General features: G+C 48.3%; 1 protein-coding gene across 1 annotated transcript in view; it reads right to left on the bottom strand.

Moving 5' to 3' along the window:
- Nucleotides 1-25,978, bottom strand: part of AGAP3 (ArfGAP with GTPase domain, ankyrin repeat and PH domain 3) — a 206,017-nt gene extending 180,039 nt beyond the window's left edge. The window contains exon 1 of the mRNA XM_040431801.1: nucleotides 25,434-25,978. Coding sequence (XP_040287735.1) covers nucleotides 25,434-25,740 — 307 coding nt within the window. The 5' untranslated portion in view covers nucleotides 25,741-25,978. The remainder of the gene's footprint in view (nucleotides 1-25,433) is intronic.
- Nucleotides 25,979-27,085: the final 1,107 nt, after the last annotated feature.

Raw genomic sequence — 27,085 nt, 5'->3', positions numbered from 1 at the left:
TAAGCCAGAGGTGCCCAACCGCCAGGGGCCACGACCCAGGACCGGGCCCTGGAAGATGGTTTGCCAGGCCTCAGCAATTAGCGCCGTCTTTAACGCGGTACCAATGAATCGCTTCCATTTTTATTTTATTTGCGCTGGGGGCTGACATGGGGGGGCTGATGGCTGACATGGGGGGGCTGATGGCTGACATGGGGGGGCTGATGGCTGACATGGGGGGGCTGATGGCTGACATGGGGGGGCTGATGGCTGACATGGGGGGGCTGATGGCTGACATGGGGGGCTGATGGCTGACATGGGGGGCTGATGGCTGACATGGGGGGCTGATGGCTGACATGGGGGGGCTGATGGCTGACATGGGGGGGCTGATGGCTGACATGGGGGGGCTGATGGCTGACATGGGGGGCTGATGGCTGACATGGGGGGCTGATGGCTGACATGGGGGGGCTGATGGCTGACATGGGGGGGCTGATGGCTGACATGGGGGGGCTGATGGCTGACATGGGGGGGCTGATGGCTTACATGGGGGGGCTGATGGCTGACATGGGGGGGCTGATGGCTGACATGGGGGGGCTGATGGCTGACATGGGGGGGCTGATGGCTGACATGGGGGGCTGATGGCTGACATGGGGAGCTGATAGATGGCTAAAGGTTGGGGGGTTGATCTGAGGCATGGGGGTCTGATCTGAGGTCTGATTGACATTGCGGTCTGATTAGGGCTGTCAGCAGAGGTCTGATTAACAGTAGGGGTCTGATTGCTGGTCTGACCTGAGGTGTAATGGAAAATATTTTTTTCTTATTGTTCTTCTCTAAAACGGTACAGTGCAGCAGAGACCCTAGTCAGTTTATATAGTCGTCATATAGTGTTATATATTTTAATATGCACCTTGTGTTTTGTTATGCTCGTGAATTGGTCAGCGCCGACTAGCACCCCCTAAGCCCCGCCCCAGAATCCCAGCCCCCTTCCCCCCACCCCACCCGTTCCCCGGGAAAATTGTCTTGCATGAAACTGGACCTTGGTGCAAAAAAGGTTGGGGACCACTGGTTTAGGCCATTCTGTTGTTGATTTACTTCTATGCTTTGGGTCGTTGTCCTGTTGTGACACCCATCTTCTGTTGAGCTTCAGCTGGTGGACAGATGGCCTTAAGTTCTCCTGAAAAATGTCTTGATAAACTTGGGAATTCATTTTTCCTTCGATGAAAGCAATCCGTCCAGGCCCTGACGCAGCAAAGCAGCCCAAAACCATGATGCCCCCACCACCATACTTCACAGTTGGGATGAGGTTTTGATGTTGGTGTGCTGTGCCTCTTTTTCTCCGCACATAGTGTTGTGTGTTTCTTCCAAACAACTCCACTTTGGTTTCATCTGTCCACAGAATATTTTGCCAGTACTGCTGTGGAACATCCAGGTGCTCTTGTGCAAACTGTATGCAATGTGCAGCAAATGTGCAGCAATGTTTTTTTGGACAGCAGTGTCTTCCTCTGTGGTATCCTCCCATGAAATCCATTCTTGTTTAGTGTTTTACGTATCGTAGATTCGCTAACAGGGATGTTAGCATATGCCAGAGACATTTGTAAGTCTTTAGCTGACACTCTAGGATTCTTCTTCACCTCATTGAGCAGTCTGCACTGTGCTCTTGCAGTCATCTTTACAGGATGGCCACTCCTAGGGAGAGTAGCAGCAGTGCTGAACTTTCTGTCACTACCAGAGCTTTGAGACGTTCTCACAGCTCTGTTTCTCTACCCCTGTGATGATGTCACTACTAGAGCTTGGAGGAGTTCCCTCTGCTCTGTTTCTCCGCCCCTGTGTTGAGGTCTTTACTTTCTGTTTCCTTCCTCCCAGCTGTTCCTCCTGTGTTTGATTTCTCTGCCTTTAAATCACCCCTCCTCCTTTGTAGGGTGTGGATTATACTTTTCATTTGAGTTGTATCTCTCGCTTCTTCACTTGTGTGATATCTTTCTATGGACCTGAGTTCTGCTGATGCAAGTACTTCGGATATTGTCTGCTGACTTTGGATCTGTTTTCACTGCTGCTGCAGCTCCTTCAGTTAAGTGTGCAGACATTGTGTGTTTCTGTTTGTTTGCTGACTGGATCCGAGGAGACCCCGGTTCCGTCCATATTCTGAGCAGGACACCGATGGCCGTGCCCCTTCCACTATTGTAGGGGTCACAGTGGTCATCAGCCTTAGGTACGTGGGCATGTCTCGATCCACCATTTGGATCTGGACATGTGCTTAGCAGCATAGGGAGAGCTTTTAGGGTCTAACAGGGGTCACCCTTTATCCTCCCTAGTTTGGGTCCGGTCAGTAGCTAATTCTCTGTGTATGCTCTTGTTGCTCACACACAGACGTGACACTTTCTCCAATTATAGACAATTTGTGTTACCGTGGACTGATGAACAGCAAGGCTTTTGGAGATACTTTTATAACCCTTTCCAGCTTTATGCAAGTCAACAATCCTTAATCGTAGGTCTTCTGAGAGCTCTTTTGTGCGAGGCATCATTCACATCAGGCAATGCTTCTTGTGAAAAGCAAACCCGGAACTGGTGTGTGTTTTTTATAGGGCAGGGCAGCTGTAACCAACACCTCCAACCTCATCTCATTGATTGGACTCCAGTTGGCTGACACCTCACTCCAATTAGCTCTTGGAGATGTCATTAGTCTAGGGGTTCACATACTTTCTCCACCTGCACTGTGAATGTTTACATGGTGTGTTCAATAAAAACATGGCAACATTTAATTCTTTGTGTGTTATTAGTTTAAGCCGACTGTGATTGTCTATTGTTGTGACTTAGATGAAGATCAGATCACATTTTATGACCAATTTGTGCAGAAATCCATATAATTCCAAAGGGTTCACATACTTTTTCTTGCAACTGTATATATATATATATAAAAGAAAAAAAGGGAATGGCAGCACCGTCACAATGAAGTTGGAAGGAAAGGGTGCACAGGCCCAGATGTGGATATAAGCCAATCCAACAAACACAAAAAATGGAAAAAGGGCAGCACTCCACTGGATAAAAATAAAATAAACTTTATTTACCCATAGGCAACAGCTGTTGCCTATGGGTAAATAAAGTTTACTTTATTTTTATCCAGTGGAGTGCTGCCCTTTTTCCATTTTTTATATATATATATAAACATTTAGTAAAATAAATTGAAATAAAATAACAATCCCCAAATACAATTCTATGTAATAAAAGTCCTTAGTTTAGGTTGATAAACTTGGTCCCAATTAAATGCGGAGCTCCCACATATGCAATTTTCAAAATAAATAAAACAAATGCGGTTTTCATATGCAGTTACTCGGTTTTAGGCATGTGGTTAGGTGGTATATGATTTGGTCTCACTTGATTCAATCGCTTGATATGGATAGATTGAGGTATGTCCATATAATTTCGGACACTATTCTCGTGTCTATTTGGATCAATGCGCTTGGTTGCAATTAGTTTGCATTCAAATATTTGCATGCTGGTAAAATGTTTATCAAATCCGTGCTTTCATATCACAAAATGATCCAAATATATAAGTTGTACTTAGAGGCCGCTCGTTTTCATCCACACTCAAGTGTAACTATAGTCTGTCATGACCTTACGTGGTTTTCAGGCTGATCTTCCTTCCAGCCTCTCGGTGTGGTTCTCGGCTTTGCCGTTCTCCACCACCATTCTCCCGACGCATACGGAGAACTACATCTACGGTGCTGGTCCTTAAGTCATGTCCACCAGCGCCGTACATGTATAGTGCGGGTCCTTAAGGGGTTAAATTACCCCCCTTACCATATAATAAAAAAATAAATACAGAAATAACAAAAAAATATAAACATCATGGGTATCATCGCAACCAAAAACGTCCATACTATTAAAATATTTTTCCAATATGGAGAATGGCGTAACGGGTCAAAATGGCCAATTTGCCATTTTTTCATTGCTTCTCTTACCCCAAAAAAAGTAGTAAAATATGACCAAAAGGTCACACACTCCATAATGGTAGGAATAAAAACTACAGATTGTCCCACAAAAATGAGCCAATACAGATCAGTAGATAAAACTATAAATGGGGGTCAGAATATGGAGATGTAAAACTTTTTTTCAAAGTTTAAATTACATTTTAATATTTTTTAGACAAAAAAAAAAAACCTATACACATGTGGTATTGTTGTAATCGTGCTGACCCAGAGAACGAAGGGCATGGGTCAGTTATGCCGCAAACGGAACACTGTAGGAAAAAATATAACGTAAAACAGTGGAGGAATAGCTTTTTTATTTTGAATTCCACCCAATTTGGATTTTTTTCTGCTTCCCACTACATCGTATGCCACATTCAATTAGGCCATTAGAAAGTACAACTTGTCCCGCAAAAAATAAGCCCTCCACACAGCTATGTGAATGGAAAAATAAAAAAGTTATGGCTCAAGGAGGATAGGGAAAAAACAATTAATTACCAAATCCCAACCTAAAACGCCCCAAAATTGCTCCTCCACGAGGCGAAGTTAGCGGACATCATCTCGGAAGGTTGCACAGGTCAGACGTCTTTTACTAGGAAAGCAGTGACGCAATGGCAGAGGATCGGCACAAAAACAAGTCCAACAAAGCGCTAAGGTCAGAAAATTTATTAAAAGGTACATAAAACACCCTGGCGTCTCTTGGGTTTTATCCACATTTTATGCACCTTTTAATAAACCTGCTTAGCGCCTTGTTGGACTAGATTTTTGTACCGATCTAATAGCACTCACGGAGCTTGTTGGTTCCTGCAACCAGGAGGGAGCAGCTTTGGTGCAATATTTGGCTACAGGATAGCATCCCTAAACCATTAACAAGGTTGAGCCTGCTGTACAACTAAACCCAGTAAGCAGCGTTATAACTCTGGCACTGTGGTTTTACCCAATAAAGTTAACCTTCTCCACTTTTATCTTACAAAGGCAGGGGGGACAATGTCATTACCTGAAGAAAATGGCAGGGGGGACAATGTCATTACCTGAAGAAAATGGCAGGGGGGACAATGTCATTACCTGAAGAAAATGGCAGGGGAGACAATGGCAGTACCTGGAGAAAATGGCAGGGGAGACAATGGCAGTACCTGGAGAAAATGGCAGGGGAGACAATGTCATTACCTGGAGAAAATGGCAGGGGAGACAATGTCATTACCTGGAGAAAATGGCAGGGGAGACAATGTCATTACCTGGAGAAAATGGCAGGGGAGACAATGTCATTCCCTGAAGAAAATGGCAGGGGAGACAATGGCAGTACCTGGAGAAAATGGCAGGGGAGACAATGGCAGTACCTGAAGACAATGGCAGTAACTGGGGAAAATTGCAGGTGAGACAATAGCAGTATCAGGAGAAAATGGCAGGAGAGACAATCGCTGTATCGGGAGACAATGGCAAGAAAGGGAAACAATAGCAGTAACTGGAGACCATGGCAGGAAATCTATGTATAACTAGGACACAACCTATGAGGAATATCCCATATTCTATGCCACCACTGACACCATATTTAGTCTTATGCAGTTTGCACATTGAGCACCAGACAGGACCGGCCCGTGGACTGTACCATTATACGGGACGTACCACACAATTATGTGAGCAGATTTGTATGCACATATTCCAATAAATTAAATATAAAATAGAATTTCAGAATACAAAATCTGCATGATGGACGTGGAGGTGCAGCACAGACCCTCTCTACACAATGATTTAAAGATCACAGGGTCTGCAGCCAAGTCAAGACGTGACATCGGAAGCAGTTACCACAGAAATGGAGAACTCTGTGATGGACGCTCACTCCGTTCCTCATCTGCTGTATCAATTCACATGCTCCAGACACTATCAGAAAACACTACTAGTTTGGGAGGATTTTTAACCCTATAGATCAGGCATGCTCAACCTGTGGCCCTCCATCTGTTGTAAAACTACAACTCCCACAATGCCCTGCTGTAGGCTGATAGCTGTAGGCTGTTCGGGCATGCTGGGAGTTGCAGTTTTGCTGGAGGGCCGCAGGTTGAGCATGCCTGCTATAGATGATTTCATCATTCGCACAGCACCAAGATATGAATATTAATGCAATGGGGACATTTATGATAACATTTCTCTGCATCGTCTCTAGAATTACTACAAACCAGCTAAGATGAAGGGGGGCCTGGAGCGGGACAGAGGGGCCTGGAGCGGGACAGAGGGGCCTGGAGCGGGACAGAGGGGCCTGGGGCGGGACAGAGGGGCCTGGGGCGGGACAGAGGGGCCTGGGGCGGGACAGAGGGGCCTGGGGCGGGACAGAGGGGCCTGGGGCGGGACAGAGGGGCCTGGGGCGGGACAGAGGGGCCTGGAGCGGGACAGAGGGGCCTGGGGCGGGACAGAGGGGCCTGGGGCGGGACAGAGGGGCCTGGGGCGGGACAGAGGGGCCTGGGGCGGGACAGAGGGGCCTGGGGCGGGACAGAGGGGCCTGGGGCGGGACAGAGGGGCCTGGAGCGGGACAGAGGGGCCTGGAGCGGGACAGATGGGCCTGGAGCGGGACAGAGGGGCCTGGAGCGGGACAGAGGGGCCTGGAGCGGGACAGAGGGGCCTGGAGCGGGACAGAGGGGCCTGGAGCGGGACAGAGGGGCCTGGAGCTGGACAGAGGGGCCTGGAGATGGACAGAGGGGCCTGGAGATGGACAGAGGGGCCTGGAGCGGGACAGGGGGGCCTGGGGCCGGACAGAGGGGCCTGGAGATGGACAGAGGGGCCTGGAGATGGACAGAGGGGCCTGGAGATGGACAGAGGGGCCTGGAGCAGGACAGAGGAGTTGTTACATAAGTAGGGAACAGTGCACCCCTTAGTCTCCAATAAAACCACTATCCCTACCTACTTGGACAATCTGCCCTAAATGGGACACCCAACTGGTCGACGGTCCCTCTACTTACTAAGTGCACAGGACCTAAGAGGGATAAACAGACAAGCACAGCGTCAAACACAAAAAATTCTAAAACCTGGAGATCACGTCAGAGACGGAGCAGTGGACAAATACAAGGCAGCAAGTCAGGAAACAAAAGCTGCTGTATATCTGCCAGTATCAGTGAAAACACCGCTGCAGGCGATTAATCCCCTATATGTCGAGACCAACGCTGACCGGGACAGCTACGCAGACTGTCCCATAATGGGACACCAAAAAAAGGGGTTTTAACAATAAGCAATGAAAACGACCGACCTATAAAGATATCACATGATCTACCCTGTTAGATAAATGTCGTAAAAAAAAAAAAAAACTGTGTCAAAATAGCAATTTTTTTGTCAAATTGTAATAGTGAGTGATCAAAAAATATGAACCCCAAAATGGTACCAATGAAAACATCAACTCATCCTGTAAAAAAACGAGCCCCTACATAAGACGATTGAAAAAAAAAATATATATATATATGGCTCTCAGAAAGTGGCGACAAAAAACTGGATTTTTTTTCTTCAAAAATGCTGTGTAAAAGTGTTAAAATGTAAAAAATAATAAAAAATTTACATAAAATTGCTATCTCTTTGTGTATTGACCGGCAGAATAAAGAGAACTTCATTTTTCCTGCACGGTGTTCGCCGCAATAACAAAACAAAAAACGAAAAAATAAATAAATAAATAAAATAAATTATTGCTGCCTTTTGTTTATCCTTCTTCCCAACACTTCCATCTCAATCTGCGGCCTTACCCTTCTGAACCCTACGCAGCAGAGTGCCTCCACATTCATGGCACTTCAGTGTCCGGTAGAATCCACCCAAAATCTGAAAGGCCGCGGTGTGCCTCAGATGGTACATGCTTGGCACAACCTACCGGGCACTGAAATGCCCTATCTGTATTATTATTTATTTATTTTAAGCACTTATATATCACTGACATATTCCACAGCGCTGTACAGACATTCTCATCCCTTATATATCACTGACATATTCCACAGCGCTGTACAGACATTCTCATCCCTTATATATCACTGCCATATTCCACAGCGCTGTACAGACATTCTCATCCCTTATATATCACTGCCATATTCCACAGCGCTGTACAGACATTCTCATCCCTTATATATCACTGACATATTCCACAGCGCTGTACAGACATTCTCATCACTTATATATCACTGACATATTCCACAGCGCTGTACAGAAATTCTCATCACTTATATATCACTGACATATTCCACAGCGCTGTACAGACATTCTCATCCCTTATATATCACTGACATATTCCACAGCGCTGTACAGACATTCCCATCCCTTATATATCACTGACATATTCCACAGCGCTGTACAGACATTCTCATCACTTATATATCACTGACATATTCCACAGCGCTGTACAGACATTCTCATCCCTTATATATCACTGACATATTCCACAGCGCTGTACAGACATTCTCATCACTTATATATCACTGACATATTCCACAGCGCTGTACAGACATTCTCATCACTTATATATCACTGACATATTCCACAGCGCTGTACAGACATTCTCATCACTTATATATCACTGACATATTCCACAGCGCTGTACAGACATTCTCATCCCTTATATATCACTGACATATTCCACAGAGCTGTACAGACATTCTCATCACTTATATATCACTGACATATTCCACAGCGCTGTACAGACATTCTCATCCCTTATATATCACTGACATATTCCACAGCCCTGTACAGACATTCTCATCCCTTATATATCACTGACATATTCCACAGCGCTGTACAGACATTCTCATCCCTTATATATCACTGACATATTCCACAGCGCTGTACAGACATTCTCATCCCTTATATATCACTGACATATTCCACAGCGCTGTACAGACATTCCCATCCCTTATATATCACTGACATATTCCACAGCGCTGTACAGACATTCCCATCCCTTATATATCACTGACATATTCCACAGCGCTGTACAGACATTCTCATCACTTATATATCACTGACATATTCCACAGCGCTGTACAGACATTCCCATCACTTATATATCACTGACATATTCCATAGCGCTGTACAGACATTCTCATCCCTTATATATCACTGACATATTCCATAGCGCTGTACAGACATTCTCATCCCTTATATATCACTGACATATTCCACAGCGCTGTACAGACATTCTCATCACTTATATATCACTGACATATTCCACAGCGCTGTACAGACATTCTCATCACTTATATATCACTGACATATTCCACAGAGCTGTACAGACATTCTCATCACTTATATATCACTGACATATTCCACAGCGCTGTACAGACATTCTCATCACTTATATATCACTGACATATTCCACAGCGCTGTACAGACATTCTCATCACTGATATATCACTGACATATTCCACAGAGCTGTACAGACATTCTCATCACTTATATATCACTGACATATTCCACAGCACTGTACAGACATTCTCATCACTTATATATCACTGACATATTCCACAGCACTGTACAGACATTCTCATCACTTATATATCACTGACATATTCCACAGCGCTGTACAGACATTCTCATCACTTATATATCACTGACATATTCCACAGCGCTGTACAGACATTCTCATCACTTATATATCACTGACATATTCCACAGCGCTGTACAGACATTCTCATCACTTATATATCACTGACATATTCCACAGCTCTGTACAGACATTCCCATCACTTATATATCACTGACATATTCCACAGCGCTGTACAGACATTCTCATCACTTACATCTCACTGACATATTCCACAGCTCTGTACAGACATTCTCATCCCTTATATATCACTGACATATTCCACAGCGCTGTACAGACATTCCCATCACTTATATATCACTGACATATTCCACAGAGCTGTACAGACATTCTCATCCCTTATATATCACTGACATATTCCACAGCGCTGTACAGACATTCTCATCACTTATATATCACTGACATATTCCACAGCGCTGTACAGACATTCTCATCACTTATATATCACTGACATATTCCACAGCGCTGTACAGACATTCTCATCACTTATATATCACTGACATATTCCACAGCGCTGTACAGACATTCTCATCACTTATATATCACTGACATATTCCACAGAGCTGTACAGACATTCTCATCACTTATATATCACTGACATATTCCACAGCGCTGTACAGACATTCCCATCACTTATATATCACTGACAAATTCCACAGAGCTGTACAGACATTCTCATCACTTATATATCACTGACATATTCCACAGCGCTGTACAGACATTCTCATCACTTATATATCACTGACATATTCCACAGAGCTGTACAGACATTCTCATCACTTATATATCACTGACATATTCCACAGCGCTGTACAGACATTCTCATCACTTATATATCACTGACATATTCCACAGAGCTGTACAGACATTCTCATCACTTATATATCACTGACATATTCCACAGCGCTGTACAGACATTCTCATCACTTATATATCACTGACATATTCCATAGCGCTGTACAGACATTCCCATCACTTATATATCACTGACATATTCCACAGCGCTGTACAGACATTCTCATCCCTTATATATCACTGACATATTCTACAGCGCTGTACAGACATTCTCATCCCTTATATATCACTGACATATTCCACAGCGCTGTACAGACATTCTCATCACTTATATATCACTGACCTATTCCACAGCGCTGTACAGACATTCTCATCACTTATATATCACTGACATATTCCACAGCGCTGTACAGACATTCTCATCCCTTATATATCACTGACATATTCCACAGCCCTGTACAGACATTCTCATCACTTATATATCACTGACATATTCCACAGCGCTGTACAGACATTCCCATCACTTATATATCACTGACATATTCCACAGCGCTGTACAGACATTCTCATCACATCGCTCAGCCCCCAGTGAGGCTTACAATCTGAGGTCCCTATCTGCAAGTCTTTGGAGTTTGGGAGGAAACCGGAGAAAAACCGCACACATTAATTTCTGCAAGAACATACAAACTCCATGCAGATGTTATCCATGGTCGGATTTGAACCCATTGAGCCATCGTGCTGCCTACCACCACTAACCACTGAGCCACCGTACTGCCCCATATCTGTGAAAAAGGGCACAGAGCACATTAATTTCTGCAAAAATATCTTTGGAGTCAAAATGCTGACTCCTCCCCCTAATAAATACCTTGGGGGCGTTGTTTCCGATATGAGGTCACTTCTCGGGGGCCATTTATTGTTTCATCCCGGAGATGCACATAGTGCTCCAGGGCCCTGCTGTATGCCAGGGGAAAGACGAGGGCCACATGTAGGTTCTTTATAATATTAGGGCCACGTGTACGGCATTTATAAGATTAGGGCCACCTGTAGGGGGTTAATAATATTAGGGCCACATGTAGGGGGTTTAAAAGATTAGGGGCACATGTAGGGGGTTTAAAAGATTAGGGCCACATTTAGGGGGTTTATAAGATTAGGGCCACCTGCAGGGCGTTTATAAGATTAGGGCCACCTGCAGGGCGTTTATAAGATTAGGGCCACGAGTAGGTGGTTTATATTTACAAAAATTGACTCGGTCCTTAAAGGGGTTATCCAAGACCTATATGCCCGAGCCCCTCGCACAGATAGTACTTACCTCGCTTCCCAGCACCCTGTTGGCACGGCCGCCACTCGATCTCACCGTCATACGAATGAAAACATTCAGCGAGGGGCGCGAGGAAGCCAATAGCAGGGCGCGACGGGAACAATCCTCCCTAGCACTGCGGGTGACGCTAGGGAGGCTTGTTCCCATTGTGCCCTGCGCTGCCCCCCTCCCAGTCGCAAGATGTTTTCATCCAGGTGACAGGGAGATATAGCGGTGGCCGTGCCGGCATCAGAAGCAACGTGGGTGCCGGGGAACAGGGTAAGTACTATCTGTGCAAGGGGTCCGGGTATGGGGGGGGGGGGGACATTATAAGAGGGGTTACACCGTAGGGAGGATACAAGGAGGCGTTACACCGTAGGGAGGGTACAAGGAGGCGTTACACCGTAGGGAGGGTACAAGGAGGCGTTACACCGTAGGGAGGATACAAGGAGGCGTTACACCGTAGGGAGGGTACAAGGAGGCGTTACACCGTAGGGAGGGTACAAGGAGGCGTTACACCGTAGGGAGGATACAAGGAGGCGTTACACCGTAGGGAGGGTACAAGGAGGCGTTACACCGTAGGGAGGGTACAAGGAGGCGTTACACCGTAGGGAGGATACAAGGAGGCGTTACACCGTAGGGAGGATACAAGGAGGCGTTACACCGTAGGGAGGATACAAGGAGGCGTTACACCGTAGGGAGGATACAAGGAGGCGTTACAGCGTAGGGAGGATACAAGGAGGCGTTACACCGTAGGGAGGATACAAGGAGGCGTTACACCGTAGGGAGGATACAAGGAGGCGTTACACCGTAGGGAGGATACAAGGAGGCGTTACACCGTAGGGAGGATACAAGGAGGCGTTACACCGTAGGGAGGATACAAGGAGGCGTTACACCGTAGGGAGGATACAAGGAGACAGTATACTAGTTAAGAAATATTGCTGTTACCTAATACCATGGTATATCACCCAAAACTACCTACAGATGAGCATTACGATTGTCAGGAAGTTGTCTGCTCCTCAGTGGAGGAGACCACTGTTATTACATGCAGCGATCTCCTCCACAGTATAGGGAGCAGTGATCACTAATGCCATCGCTCGTCCTCATACAGAAGCGTTCCTTCCTGACAATCACCTCCTCCTCAGTGGACAACTTCACATGAGGACAACACTTCAGTACAGGGGAGTCATCTCAACCACTGCCATCAGTTATCAGCCATCCTGGTGTAGGACTCCAGTCACACAGGAGAACACCACTCATGGTGGGACCATGGGCATTATCCTCACCTACCATCATTCCCAGATGTCTTAAACTCAGAATCAAAGAATCCGAATTTCAGGTTTCCTAAACTTTTACAAAAACAACTGTTAGGTTCATGCCCAGAAAAAGCTGCAGAGAGTTTGTGGCCATGTCCTAGTTTCCTCTCGTCGTCATTCTGTCCCCGGGCCTCTCTCACTGATCTTAGTAAATTAATGAGCTGACTAATTAACAGCAGCAGTTAGACGCTGTGGAGATCCCGTCCTACTACCTGAAGGCACCGGACTCTGGGGAATCCTTCAACATGAAGAGAAGGAATGGAGACCAGGGAGCTCTCATCTACGAAGCTGATGAGACACAGAGGGCGCAGATAATCGGGGACAAGGCAGATCACCGGAAGCGCTCACTCTACAATGGCCACCATTCTCCAGTTGGCTTCACTTAGTTCTGAGGAACTTCAATTATAGCCAATATAGGGGCAGATGGGGACTATGGCACGGCTTTCACTTGGTTCCATCTTCTGCATGGGGTGACAATGGTTGGACCCATCTCCTGGCAATAAGCAGATACTGTACGTCCTAAAAAAATCCCTAACATCTACTGGATGACAGACTGATAACGATGGACAGGTCTTCATTTATGGCATTCATCGTTAATTGACTTCTCGGTCAATATCCCAACAGATGCCACCAAGAAGAGGACAAGAACTTGCTCCATTCCAGTGGTCTACAAGTAGTCAAATCCCCTCTTATAGTCAGCAGGGCCCTCGCTCTACTGTAGAGTGTAAGCTCTTATGGTCAGTGGAGTACTCTCTCTCCTGTAGAGTGTAAGCTCTTATGGTCAGTAGGTGTCACGGCCTCGGTGTTGTGCGCGTGACACATTTGCCGTGACACTTTTGCAGTGCATGCTGGTTGCCAGTGGCAACGTGTTGTTGTATGCATGCGTGTGTTTAGATATGTTGAACATGCCAAACCGTCCTCCCTGCCACCACCTCCTGTCATGGTGGATGGTAATCTTGAGTTTCATTTTGTCAGGATAGTGAACTCAAGTATTCTTCGTGGATCTCTTCAGTACCTCGTGCACTGGAAGGGTTACGGTCCAAAGAAAGAATGTGGGTTCCTGCGACCGATATGAATGCCAGTCGCCTTTTGAGGGCCTTTCACAGGGCGAATCCTGATAAAGTCGGTCCAGGGTGTCCGGGCGCCAACTGTAGAAGGGGTGGGGGGGTCCTGTCACAGTCCCTCCTGTGAGAGAGGTGAGAAGATCGGATAGACTTGCTGCACGTGAGGCTATCTGACAGGTCTCTCTGTTTTCCTCTATGTATGTTGTAGTTTGGCAGGATCTCGCCTCTCCTCAGGTGCTGCTCGTTATCAGTGATGAGGCTCTATTTAGATCCGCCTCACACTGCTGACCATGCGGCTGATAGCGTCACAGGTTAAGGGGAAGGGAAAGCACCAAATACACACCACAACAAATGGACAACAATCTAAGCCTCAAAAGCTAAGGAAGAAGGATGGTGACCTCCTAGTAATCCCTAGGCCTTTCCCTAAGGCCTCATGCACACGACCGTATTTTGTTTCCGTGTCCGATCCGTTTTTTTGGCGGATAGGATGCAGACCCATTCATTTCGATGGGTCCGCAAAAAACGCGGACAGCATACCGTGTGCTGTCCGCATCAGTATGTCCGTTCCTCCGCAAAAAAATAGTGCATGTCCTATTTTCTTCTAGTTTGTGGACAAGGATAGGCATTATTACAATGGATCCGCCAAAAAAACAGATCCGCAAAAAAACCGGATGCAATACGGAACGTCATCCTTTTTTTTTGCGGATCCGAAATTTGTGGACCGCAAAACACATACGATCTTGTGCATGTAGCCTAACTCCTGCCGGTATGAGCAGATCCTGATGGTGGAAATACTCATACACCGGATACCTAAAGCCCTGCTAAAACTGACGAGCCCTGTGATAGGTAGCAGGGGATGAGACAGCTGGTTCTTCCAGAATGAAGGAACCTGCGTCTCCCTGAGGCCTAGAAACAACACACAACAGATAAGAAGCAGCGAAGGCAACAAGTACTTAGCTTAGAGATGTATGGAGAAGCAGAAGATCCAAGACAAACCAGCACTAGCAACTCCAAGCAGAAACTATCAACCGCATGGTCAGCAATGTGAGGTGGATCTAAATAGAGCCTCATCACTGACAACGAGCGGCACCTGAGGAGAGGTGAGATCCTGCCAAACCACAACATACAGAGACCTATCAGATAGCCTCACGTGCCGCAAGTCTATCCGATCTTCTCACCTCTCTCACAGGAGGGACCGTGACAGTGAGCTCCTCTCTCTCCTGTAGAGTGTGAGCTCTTATGGTCAGTGAGGTCCTCTCTCTCCTGTAGAGTGTAAGCTCTTATGGTCAGTGAGGTCCTCTCTCTCCTGTAGAGTGTAAGCTCTTATGGTCAGTGGGGTCCTCTCTCTCCTGTAGAGTGTAAGCTCTTATGGTCAGTGGGGTCCTCTCTCTCCTGTAGAGTGTAAGCTCTTATGGTCAGTGGGGTCCTCTCTCTCCTGTAGAGTGTAAGCTCTTATGGTCAGTGGGGTCCTCTCTCTCCTGTAGAGTGTAAGCTCTTATGGTCAGTGGGGTCCTCTCTCTCCTGTAGAGTGTAAGCTCTTATGGTCAGTGGGGTCCTCTCTCTCCTGTAGATGTAAGCTCTTATGGTCAGTGGGGTCCTCTCTCTCCTGTAGAGTGTAAGGTCAGACCCTGATGTTGCAGGAGAAGACCTGGCTTGCAGTCCTTGTTCTGGTGTTGGATGGGGTTGAGGTTTGGTCCGTGGACAGTTAAGTGGGGTCCTCTCACTTCAGCAAATGGCATTTATCATGTAGAGAAAGTTAGTACAAGGCACTTACTAATGTATTGGGATTCTCCATATTGCCTCCATTGCTGGAGGGTTAGTGTTGGTTAATTTGTATCATCACATTATACAGGGCTTGTTTACATAGTTACGACCACCTTGTGATTCTGCAGTAGTGGACACGCCTGCACACTACAGGAAGCCAGCTTCTCTGGTGACCAGGACAGCGGGAGTGCACATAGACACGCATGCACAGCAGCTCCCATCCCAGCCACCTCGTATCTGCGCTGCAGTGGTTACCATAACCCCTGAGCAGTGTATAATGTGATGGAAAATGAATGAAGCAAAGAAGGCAACATGGAGAATCACTGCGCATTAGGACGTGGCTTGTATCAACTGCATCCACGTGATAAATGCAATTTGCTAAAGTGAGAAGCCTCTAAGTTCTTCCAGACGCCCCCAACCATGGCGCAGTCATGAAGAGCAAGAAAGAGTCTTCCCCAAACTGTTCTCACAAAGTTGTCACCGAAAAATTGTCCACAAAGTCTTGTGTGCTAAAGCATTGAGATTTCCATTCAGTAAAGGGTCTACAAGGCTCAGGGGCTGTGCAAATCTGTGACTGGAGACCCTTCAGCCTAGAAAGATGGATGGGAGTCCAGAACTTCCCAATCCCTGGAGGTACAGCTTCAGCATGTTGGGGGGCTGGAAGGTGGAGGTGAGGGATCCTCAGCTTTCTCCACTGCAGACCTTTTTTCAAGAATCTAGTTTAAATGAAACCTGGAACATTACTTGAAGGTGTCACGTCAACAAAATTCTCAATTTGCTTCTTTAACGTTGGTCTAATGGAAGGCGAGAGATTTGTACCATATAAAAGGCACTACGCAGAAACTTCTACATGGGGCACTACTGGTTTAGAGGGTATGGATGGTAAGAAAAGGGTCTCCACAGACTGGCCACGATTTACCCTCTTCTGATCTCTATAGGTGTTTGATCTGATCACGATGGCACCACCTCATGTACAATCAGACAGAATAAGGTCCTTGTACTATTGAGAAGTGAGGATCCTCGTCCAGTTACCTTTTTGCTCTGCAGCTCCATCTTAGATTGGATGCTGAAGGATTCTCCTCCACATAGTATGGAGTAGTGGGAGGCGCAGGTGTGGCCCCTGGAGTAGAGTCAATGGGAAGACATATTGGAAAGGATCCCCCAGCTATTGCTTAGTGAGGCCCATTGGCGCACTGATTTATACTTCAGCCCTAAAACTCTTATCTGACAAGCTGTAGAGATGGGAGATATGAGGGGGAACTCTGTCACTGTTGGACCCCCTTGTATGTGGGCTGGGATATGTTGAGGTCCTGACCATCACTAAGCCCACTAAACTCGTGGTGGGCAGAATGTTACATAAGGCACGTAAATGGATTGCTCTGCAATAGGGGATGAGAGAAGTCAAGAAGGCAGAATTTATATTAAAAAAAAACTATTGGCTTGTTATCCTTGAAAGACGGGTTTATAGGCAGAGCAACAACCCGCCAAAAACCCCAAGAATTAACCCTTCTTCACCAGACTTTACAGCTAGAACCGTGCAGTAAGGTGATGTTCTCCTGGAATTCACCACACTGGTCCATAAGACTGTCAGATAGAGAGAGGAGACTGTTCACTGCGCAGAAGACATCTCCACTGCTCTCGAGTCCAGTGGAGGAGTGCTTTACATTGCTCCATCCCATGCCTGGCATTGAGCTTGCTGGCAGAAGGCTGGCATGCAGCTCCTGGCACAGCACAGATTTTGTGCTGATGTTAATGGCAGACTAGGTCTGGACTCTGCAGTTCAGAAATCAGCAGAGTTTTGATGACATTATTGCACTTGCGCCTCAGCACTCGACCACGCGCTGAGTAACGCTACTGTCACACCTGTCACAGGTGTTAGAAGGTCTAAAAGACTGGCTGCACATGATCTGACGGCCTCTTTTGGTTTTACTTTGTGTGTTGCTGGTAGGTCCTCACCTCCTGTTCAGGTGTGGATCAGGTGACCTTTACCTCCCCCTATTTAGTCTGACTTTACCCACCACTCCTTGCTCTGGATAGCGTCATTTGGTGTTGGAAGAGCTGGAGTGTGGTTCTTTTTGAAGTCGTGTTCATCCATCATCCTCAGAAGTTAAGTGTCTCTGGGAACTCCTTCAAGACTGTTGGAAGACCATTTCAGGGGACTACCTCTTGAAGCTCATCAAGAGAATGCCAAGAGTGTGCAAAGCAGTAATCAAAGCAAAAGGTGGCTACTTTGAAGAACCTAGAATATGACATATTTTCAGTTGTTTCACACTTGTTTGTTATGTATATAATTCCACATGTGTTAATTCATAGTTTTGATGCCTTCATAGTCATGAAAATAAGGAAAACTCTTTGAACGAGAAGGTGTGTCCAAACTTTTGGTCTGTACTGTAGCTCATGAGATAATACATGCACTGCCAATAACTAGAGACCGCAGTAAATGAAACCAGTAAGTTTTTAGTCCTCATTATAATGACATGATGGCAGTCAGCCCATCAACATCTAGTCCTCTCTACAATAAAAATTATGACACCCTATTCTTCAGCGTCTGGTCCTCTTTATAATGACATAATGGTGGTCCATTCTTCAGTGTCTGGTCCTCTCTATAATGACATTATATTCTTCAGCGTGTGGTCCTTTCTATAATGACATGATGGTAGTCTATTCTTCAGTGTCTTGTCCTCTCTATAATGACATGATGGTGGTCTATTCTTCAGCGTTTGGTCTTCTCTATAATGACATGATGGTAGTCTATTCTTCAGTGTCTTATTCTCTCTATAATGACATGATGGTAGTCTATTCTTCAGCGTCTGGTCCTCTCTATAATGACATGATGGTGGTCTATTCTTCAGCGTTTGGTCCTCTATAATGACATGATGGTGGTCTATTCTTCAGTGTCTGGTCCTCTCTATAATGACATGATGGTGGTCTATTCTTCAGTGTCTGGTCCTCTCTATAATAACATGATGGTGGTCTATTCTTCAGTGTCTGGTCCTCTCTATAATAACATGATGGTGGTCTATTCTTCAGTGTCTGGTCCTCTCTATAATGACATGATGGTGGTCTATTCTTCAGTGTCTGGTCCTCTCTATAATGACATGATGGTGGTCTATTCTTCAGTGTCTGGTCCTCTCTATAATAACATGATGGTGGTCTATTCTTCAGTGTCTGGTCCTCTCTATAATGACATGATGGTGGTCTATTCTTCAGTGTCTGGTCCTCTCTATAATGACATGATGGTGGTCTATTCTTCAGTGTCTGGTCCTCTCTATAATGACATGATGGTAGTCTATTCTTCAGTGTCTGGTCCTCTCTATAATGACATGATGGTAGTCTATTCTTCAGTGTCTGGTCCTCTCTATAATGACATGATGGTGGTCTATTCTTCAGTGTTTACCATCATGTCGCTATGGAGAAGACTAGTCTATTCTTCAGTGTCTGGTCCTCTCTATAATGACATGATGGTGGTCTATTCTTCAGTGTCTGGTTCTCTCTATAATGACATGATGGTGGTCTATTCTTCAGTGTCTGGTCCTTTCTATAATGACATGATGGTGGTCTATTCTTCAGTGTTTACCATCATGTAGCTATGGAGAGGACTAGTCTATTCTTCAGTGTCTTATTCTCTCTATAATGACATGATGGTGGTCTATTCTTCAGTGTCTGGTCCTCTCTATAATGACATTATATTCTTCAGCGTGTGGTCCTTTCTATAATGACATGATGGTGGTCTATTCTTCAGCATTTGGTCCTCTCTATAATGACATGATGGTGGTCTATTCTTCAGTGTTTGGTCCTCTCTATAATGACATGATGGTGGTCTATTCTTCAGTGTCTGGTCCTCTCTATAATGACATGATGGTGGTCTATTCTTCAGCGTTTGGTCCTCTCTATAATGACATGATGGTGGTCTATTCTTCAGCGTTTGGTCCTCTATAATGACATGATGGTGGTCTATTCTTCAGTGTTTGGTCCTCTATAATGACATGATAGTGGTCTATTCTTCAGCGTGTGGTCCTCTCTATAATGACATGATGCTGGTCTATTCTTCAGCGTTTGGTCCTCTCTATAATGACATGATGGTGGTCTATTCTTCAGTGTCTTGTCCTCTCTATAATGACATGATAGTGGTCTATTCTTCAGCGTTTGGTCCTCTCTACAATGACATGATGGTGGTCTATTCTTCAGCGTTTGGTCCTCTCTATAATGACATGATGGTGGTCTATCCTTCAGCGTGTGGTCCTCTCTATAATGACATGATGGTGGTCTATTCTTCAGTGTCTTGTCCTCTCTATAATGACATGATGGTGGTCTATTCTTCAGTGTCTTGTCCTCTCTATAATGACATGATGGTGGTCTATTCTTCAGTGTCTTGTCCTCTCTATAATGACATGATGGTGGTCTATTCTTCAGTGTCTGGTCCTCTCTACAATGACATGATGGTGGTCTATTCTTCAGTGTCTGGTCCTCTCTATAATGACATGATGCTGGTCTATTCTTCAGTGTCTGGTCCTCTCTATAATGACATGATGGTGGTCTATTCTTCAGCGTGTGGTCCTTTCTATAATGACATGATAGTGGATTATTCTTCAGCATTTGGTCCTCTCTATAATGACATGATGCTGGTCTATTCTTCAGTGTCTGGTCCTCTCTATAATGACATGATGCTGGTCTATTCTTCAGTGTCTGGTCCTCTCTATAATGACATGATGCTGGTCTATTCTTCAGTGTCTGGTCCTCTCTATAATGACATGATGGTGGTCTATTCTTCAGCGTGTGGTCCTTTCTATAATGACATGATAGTGGTCTATTCTTCAGCATGTGGTCCTCTCTATATAGACATGATGGTGGATTATTCTTCTACGTCCAGCCCTCGCTCTCACCTTATTCTAGAGATCAGTCCGGATCTCACCATTTAGACCGCCAACGTTCAAGTCTCTATGACATATCAAAAGTTTCTTGAAAGGTTTGCGACGCTTTAAAGTGGATATCCGACAAATGAAAACATTTTTTCAACCCTTTTCTACTATGTCATTTTTAACCTTTTATATCTTTTAAGCGACCTTCAGATACTAAGAGTGGGCAGCATCTCCACATGAGACATCTCCAAGGAGTGCACTGCAGTCAGTTCTGGTTAACACCTTACACCCCTGCATGAGAGAGTGCCCCTCAGGCACAGCCCCAGCGATTCCACGAGGGCTGAAACGATTACTCAACTGAATCGAGTAATTAGACACAAAAAATAAAAATTAAATCATCAATGCAAATTTTTTGCATCAAGGATTCGTTTGTGTCATGTGACCACGGAGCTGGAGTGAAGCTATAACTTACCGCTGATGAGCGCTCCTCTCTCTCTATTACTCTGGTAGATGAGCGCTCCTCTCTCTCTATTACTCTGGTAGATGAGCGCTCCTCTCTCTCTATTACTCTGGTAGATGAGCGCTCCTCTCTCTCTATTACTCTGGTAGATGAGCGCTCCTCTCTCTCTATTACTGTGGTAGATGAGCGCTCCTCTCTCTCTATTACTATGGTAGATGAGCGCTCCTCTCTCTCTATTACTCTGGTAGATGAGCGCTCCTCTCTCTCTATTACTCTGGTAGATGAGCGCTCCTCTCTCTCTATTACTCTGGTAGATGAGCGCTCCTCTCTCTCCATTACTGTGGTAGATGAGCGCTCCTCTCTCTCCAATACTCTGGTAGATGAGCGCTCCTCTCTCTCCATTACTGTGGTAGATGAGCGCTCCTCTCTCTATTACTCTGGTAGATGAGCGCTCCTCTCTCTCTATTACTATGGTAGATGAGCGCTCCTCTCTCTATTACTCTGGTAGATGAGCGCTCCTCTCTCTATTACTCTGGTAGATGAGCGCTCCTCTCTCTATTACTCTGGTAGATGAGCGCTCCTCTCTCTATTACTCTGGTAGATGAGCGCTCCTCTCTCTATTACTCTGGTAGCTGAGCGCTCCTCTCTCTCTATTACTGTGGTAGATGAGCGCTCCTCTCTCTATTACTCTGGTAGATGAGCGCTCCTCTCTCTATTACTCTGGTAGATGAGCGCTCCTCTCTCTATTACTCTGGTAGATGAGCGCTCCTCTCTCTATTACTATGGTAGATGAGCGCTCCTCTCTCTCTATTACTCTGGTAGATGAGCGCTCCTCTCTCTATTACTATGGTAGATGAGCGCTCCTCTCTCTCTATTACTCTGGTAGATGAGCGCTCCTCTCTCTATTACTCTGGTAGCTGAGCGCTCCTCTCTCTATTACTCTGGTAGATGAGCGCTCCTCTCTATTACTATGGTAGATGAGCGCTCCTCTCTCTCTATTACTGTGGTAGATGAGCGCTCCTCTCTCTCTATTACTGTGGTAGATGAGCGCTCCTCTCTCTCTATTACTGTGGTAGATGAGCGCTCCTCTCTCTCTATTACTGTGGTAGATGAGCGCTCCTCTCTCTCTATTACTGTGGTAGATGAGCGCTCCTCTCTCTCTATTACTGTGGTAGATGAGCGCTCCTCTCTCTCTATTACTGTGGTAGATGAGCGCTCCTCTCTCTCTATTACTGTGGTAGATGAGCGCTCCTCTCTCTCTATTACTGTGGTAGATGAGCGCTCCTCTCTCTCTATTACTGTGGTAGATGAGCGCTCCTCTCTCTCTATTACTGTGGTAGATGAGCGCTCCTCTCTCTCTATTACTGTGGTAGATGAGCGCTCCTCTCTCTCTATTACTGTGGTAGATGAGCGCTCCTCTATCTCTATTACTCTGGTAGATGAGCGCTCCTCTCTCTATTACTCTGGTAGATGAGCGCTCCTCTCTCTATTACTCTGGTAGATGAGCGCTCCTCTCTCTCTATTACTATGGTAGATGAGCGCTCCTCTCTATTACTGTGGTAGATGAGCGCTCCTCTCTCTCTATTACTCTGGTAGATGAGCGCTCCTCTCTCTCTATTACTCTGGTAGATGAGCGCTCCTCTCTCATTATTACTGTGGTAGATGAGCGCTCCTCTCTCTCTATTACTGTGGTAGATGAGCGCTCCTCTCTCTCTATTACTGTGGTAGATGAGCGCTCCTCTCTCTCTATTACTGTGGTAGATGAGCGCTCCTCTCTATTACTGTGGTAGATGAGCGCTCCTCTCTATTACTCTGGTAGATGAGCGCTCCTCTCTCTCTATTACTCTGGTAGATGAGCGCTCCTCTCTCTCTATTACTCTGGTAGATGAGCGCTCCTCTCTCTATTACTGTGGTAGATGAGCGCTCCTCTCTATTACTCTGGTAGATGAGCGCTCCTCTCTCTATTACTGTGGTAGATGAGCGCTCCTCTCTCTATTACTCTGGTAGATGAGCGCTCCTCTCTCTATTACTGTGGTAGATGAGCGCTCCTCTCTCTATTACTCTGGTAGATGAGCGCTCCTCTCTCTATTACTGTGGTAGATGAGCGCTCCTCTCTCTATTACTCTGGTAGATGAGCGCTCCTCTCTCTCTATTACTGTGGTAGATGAGCGCTCCTCTCTCTATTACTCTGGTAGATGAGCGCTCCTCTCTCTCTATTACTCTGGTAGATGAGCGCTCCTCTCTCTATTACTGTGGTAGATGAGCGCTCCTCTCTCTATTACTCTGGTAGATGAGCGCTCCTCTCTCTATTACTCTGGTAGATGAGCGCTCCTCTCTCTATTACTCTGGTAGATGAGCGCTCCTCTCTCTATTACTCTGGTAGATGAGCGCTCCTCTCTCTATTACTCTGGTAGCTGAGCGCTCCTCTCTCTATTACTCTGGTAGATGAGCGCTCCTCTCTATTACTATGGTAGATGAGCGCTCCTCTCTCTCTATTACTGTGGTAGATGAGCGCTCCTCTCTCTCTATTACTGTGGTAGATGAGCGCTCCTCTCTCTCTATTACTGTGGTAGATGAGCGCTCCTCTCTCTCTATTACTCTGGTAGATGAGCGCTCCTCTCTCTCTATTACTCTGGTAGATGAGCGCTCCTCTCTCTCTATTACTCTGGTAGATGAGCGCTCCTCTCTCTCTATTACTGTGGTAGATGAGCGCTCCTCTCTCTCTATTACTGTGGTAGATGAGCGCTCCTCTCTCTCTATTACTCTGGTAGATGAGCGCTCCTCTCTCTGACTATTACTCTGGTAGGTGAGCGCTCCTCTCTCTCTATTACTCTGGTAGGTGAGCGCTCCTCTCTCTCTATTACTCTGGTAGATGAGCGCTCCTCTCTCTGACTATTACTCTGGTAGGTGAGCGCTCCTCTCTCTATTACTCTGGTAGGTGAGCGCTCCTCTCTGTCTATTATTCGGCTAACTGAGCGGTCTCCTGTCTCTGGCAGTCTAGCTGAACGGTCTCCTGTCTTGCTGCTTGCACTTCGGGGGGTCTTATCTCACTCTTTCTATATACTTGGGGGCTCCTCTCCATATACTCGGAGGGCTCCTCTTGTCCTCGCCCTGTACTCGGGGGCTCCTCTCTCCCTGTACTCGGGGGGGGGGGCTCCTCTCTCCCTGTACTCGGGGGGGGGGGGGGGCTCCTCTCTCCCTGTACTCGGGGGGGGGTGGGGGGGGGGCTCCTCTCTCCCTGTACTCGGGGGGGGGGGGGCTCCTCTCTCCCTGTACTCGGGGGGGGGGTGGGGGGGGGCTCCTCTCTCCCTGTACTCGGGGGGGGGTGGGGGGGGGCTCCTCTCTCCCTGTACTCGGGGGGGGGGGGGGGCTCCTCTCTCCCTGTACTCGGGGGGGGGGGGGCTCCTCTCTCCCTGTACTCGGGGGGGGGGGGGCTCCTCTCTCCCTGTACTCGGGGGGGGGGGGGCTCCTCTCTCCCTGTACTCGGGGGGGGGGGGGGGGGGCTCCTCTCCATATACTCGGAGGGCTCCTCTTTTCCTCGCCCTGTACTCGGGGGGGGGGGGGGGGGCTCCTCTCTCCCTGTACTCGGGGGGGGGGCTCCTCTCTCCCTGTACTCGGGGGGGGGGGGGGGCTCCTCTCCCTGTACTTGGGGGGGGGCTCCTCTCGCCCCCTGTGCTCGGGGGGGCTCCTCTCGCCCCCTGTGCTCGGTGGGGGGGGGGCTCCTCTCGCCCCCTGTACTCGGGGGGGCTCCTCTCGCCCCCTGTACTCGGGGGGGGCTCCTCTCGCCCCCTGTACTCGGGGGGGCTCCTCTCGCCCCCTGTACTCGGGGGGGCTCCTCTCGCCCCCTGTACTCGGGGGGGCTCCTCTCTCCCTGTACTCGGGGGGGGGGGGGGGGCTCCTCTCTCCCTGTACTTGGGGGGGGGCTCCTCTCGCCCCCTGTGCTCGGGGGGGCTCCTCTCGCCCCCTGTGCTCGGGGGGGCTCCTCTCGCCCCCTGTGCTCGGGGGGGCTCCTCTCGCCCCCCCGTGCTCGGGGGGGCTCCTCTCGCGCCCTGTACTCGGTGGGGGGGGGGGGCTCCTCTCGCCCCCTGTGCTCGGGGGGGCTCCTCTCGCCCCCTGTGCTCGGGGGGGCTCCTCTCGCCCCCTGTGCTCGGGGGGGCTCCTCTCGCCCCCTGTGCTCGGGGGGGCTCCTCTCGCCCCCTGTGCTCGGGGGGGCTCCTCTCGCCCCCTGTGCTCGGGGGGGCTCCTCTCGCCCCCTGTGCTCGGGGGGGCTCCTCTCGCCCCGGTCACCCTGGGATGCACGGTGATGGGCGGTCCCCAGGCGGGAGCACATGTCTGCAGGTTGCCCCCCGTACGCCCTCCTCCCACACGCCCATCACTCACCTTCGATGGCGATGACGTGCTCCCGGATCTGGTTCTGCAGAGACAAGTCATCCACCCTCTCGATCAGGTCGTAGATGGCGTAAATATTGGGGTGCACCGACTCGAACCTCTGAATCTCACCCCTGATGGCCACCGAGTTGGAGAGGACGTATTGGGGCGCTCCAGCTGACTGGTTCCCTGTCACTGGTCCGGAGCCAAACTGGGGGACTGTTCCAAACTGGGGGGTACCGGGGCCCCCGGAGACGGACACCTGCGAGGTGAGGGAGGACTGGGGGCTGCCAGACAGGCCGGGAGGGGGGAAATTCATGCTGTGACCAGGAACCCCGGAGAGCAGGGGGCCAGCCAGCAGGGAAGAAGGGGTTAATGAATGAAGGGATGGCGGGCAGGTAGTCCGGGCGCCACTGATGCAGGGGCGGGGGGGAGGAGGCCCCGGGGTGGGTGGTGTCCGCTCTCCGCCGCTCTCTCTGCCTGATAATAACGGAGCGCTGCCGGGAGCGCGCACTCCCACACACAGAGCGCGCCCCCGCGCCGGCTGCGTCACCGCCCGCGTCACCAGCGCCCCCCTCACACACCACTTCCGGTCACAGCGGCCTCCGCAGAGACACCGGGCCGCGGGACTTCCGGTCAGCCCGAGCAGCACTGCGGCGGACGGGCCTGACAGCCCGAGGAGGTCTCCTGAGGGGCCCAGTCCGGACCCCGCAATGATACAGAGACCCCACTACAGTGCTGAACCCCCAAACAGACCCCACTGCAGTGCTGAACCCCCAAACAGACCCCACTGCAGTGCTGAAACCCCCCCCCCCCCCCCCCAAATAACAGACCCCACTACAGTGCTGAACCCCCAAAGAGACCCCACTGCAGTGCTGAACCCCCAAACAGACCCCACTGCAGTGCTGAACCCCCAAATGATAGAGACCCCACTGCAGTGCTGAACACCCAAACAGACCCCACTACAGTGCTGAACCCCCAAAGAGACCCCACTGCAGTGCTGAACCCCCAAAGAGACCCCACTGCAGTGCTGAACACCCCCCAAATAACAGACCCCACTGCAGTGCTGAACACCCCCCAAATAACAGACCCCACTGCAGTGCTGAACACCCCCCAAATAACAGACCCCACTGCAGTGCTGAACACCCCAAAGAGACCCCACTGCAGTGCTGAACCCCCAAAGAGACCCCACTGCAGTGCTGAACCCCCCCCAAATAACAGACCCCACTACAGTGCTGAACCCCCAAAGAGACCCCACTGCAGTGCTGAACACCCCCCAAATAACAGACCCCACTGCAGTGCTGAACCCCCAAACAGACCCCACTGCAGTGCTGAACCCCCCAAACAGACCCCACTGCAGTGCTGAACCCCCAAACAGACCCCACTGCAGTGCTGAACACCCCCCAAATAACAGACCCCACTGCAGTGCTGAACACCCCCCAAATAATACAGAGACCCCACTGCAGTGCTGAACCCCCAAATAATACAGAGACCCCACTGCGGTGCTGAACCCCCAAATACAGAGACCCCACTGCGGTGCTGAAACCCAAATACAGAGACCCCACTGCAGTGCTGAACCCCCAAACAGACCCCACTGCAGTGCTGAACCCCCAAACAGACCCCACTGCAGTGCTGAACCCCCAAACAGACCCCACTGCAGTGCT

This window comes from Bufo bufo, chromosome 5 (genome assembly GCF_905171765.1).
Source record: "Bufo bufo chromosome 5, aBufBuf1.1, whole genome shotgun sequence".
NCBI classification, from domain to species: domain Eukaryota; kingdom Metazoa; phylum Chordata; class Amphibia; order Anura; family Bufonidae; genus Bufo; species Bufo bufo.
The sequence above is the reverse complement of the archived record's forward strand: the minus strand, read 5'-3'. Positions and strand labels throughout refer to the sequence as shown.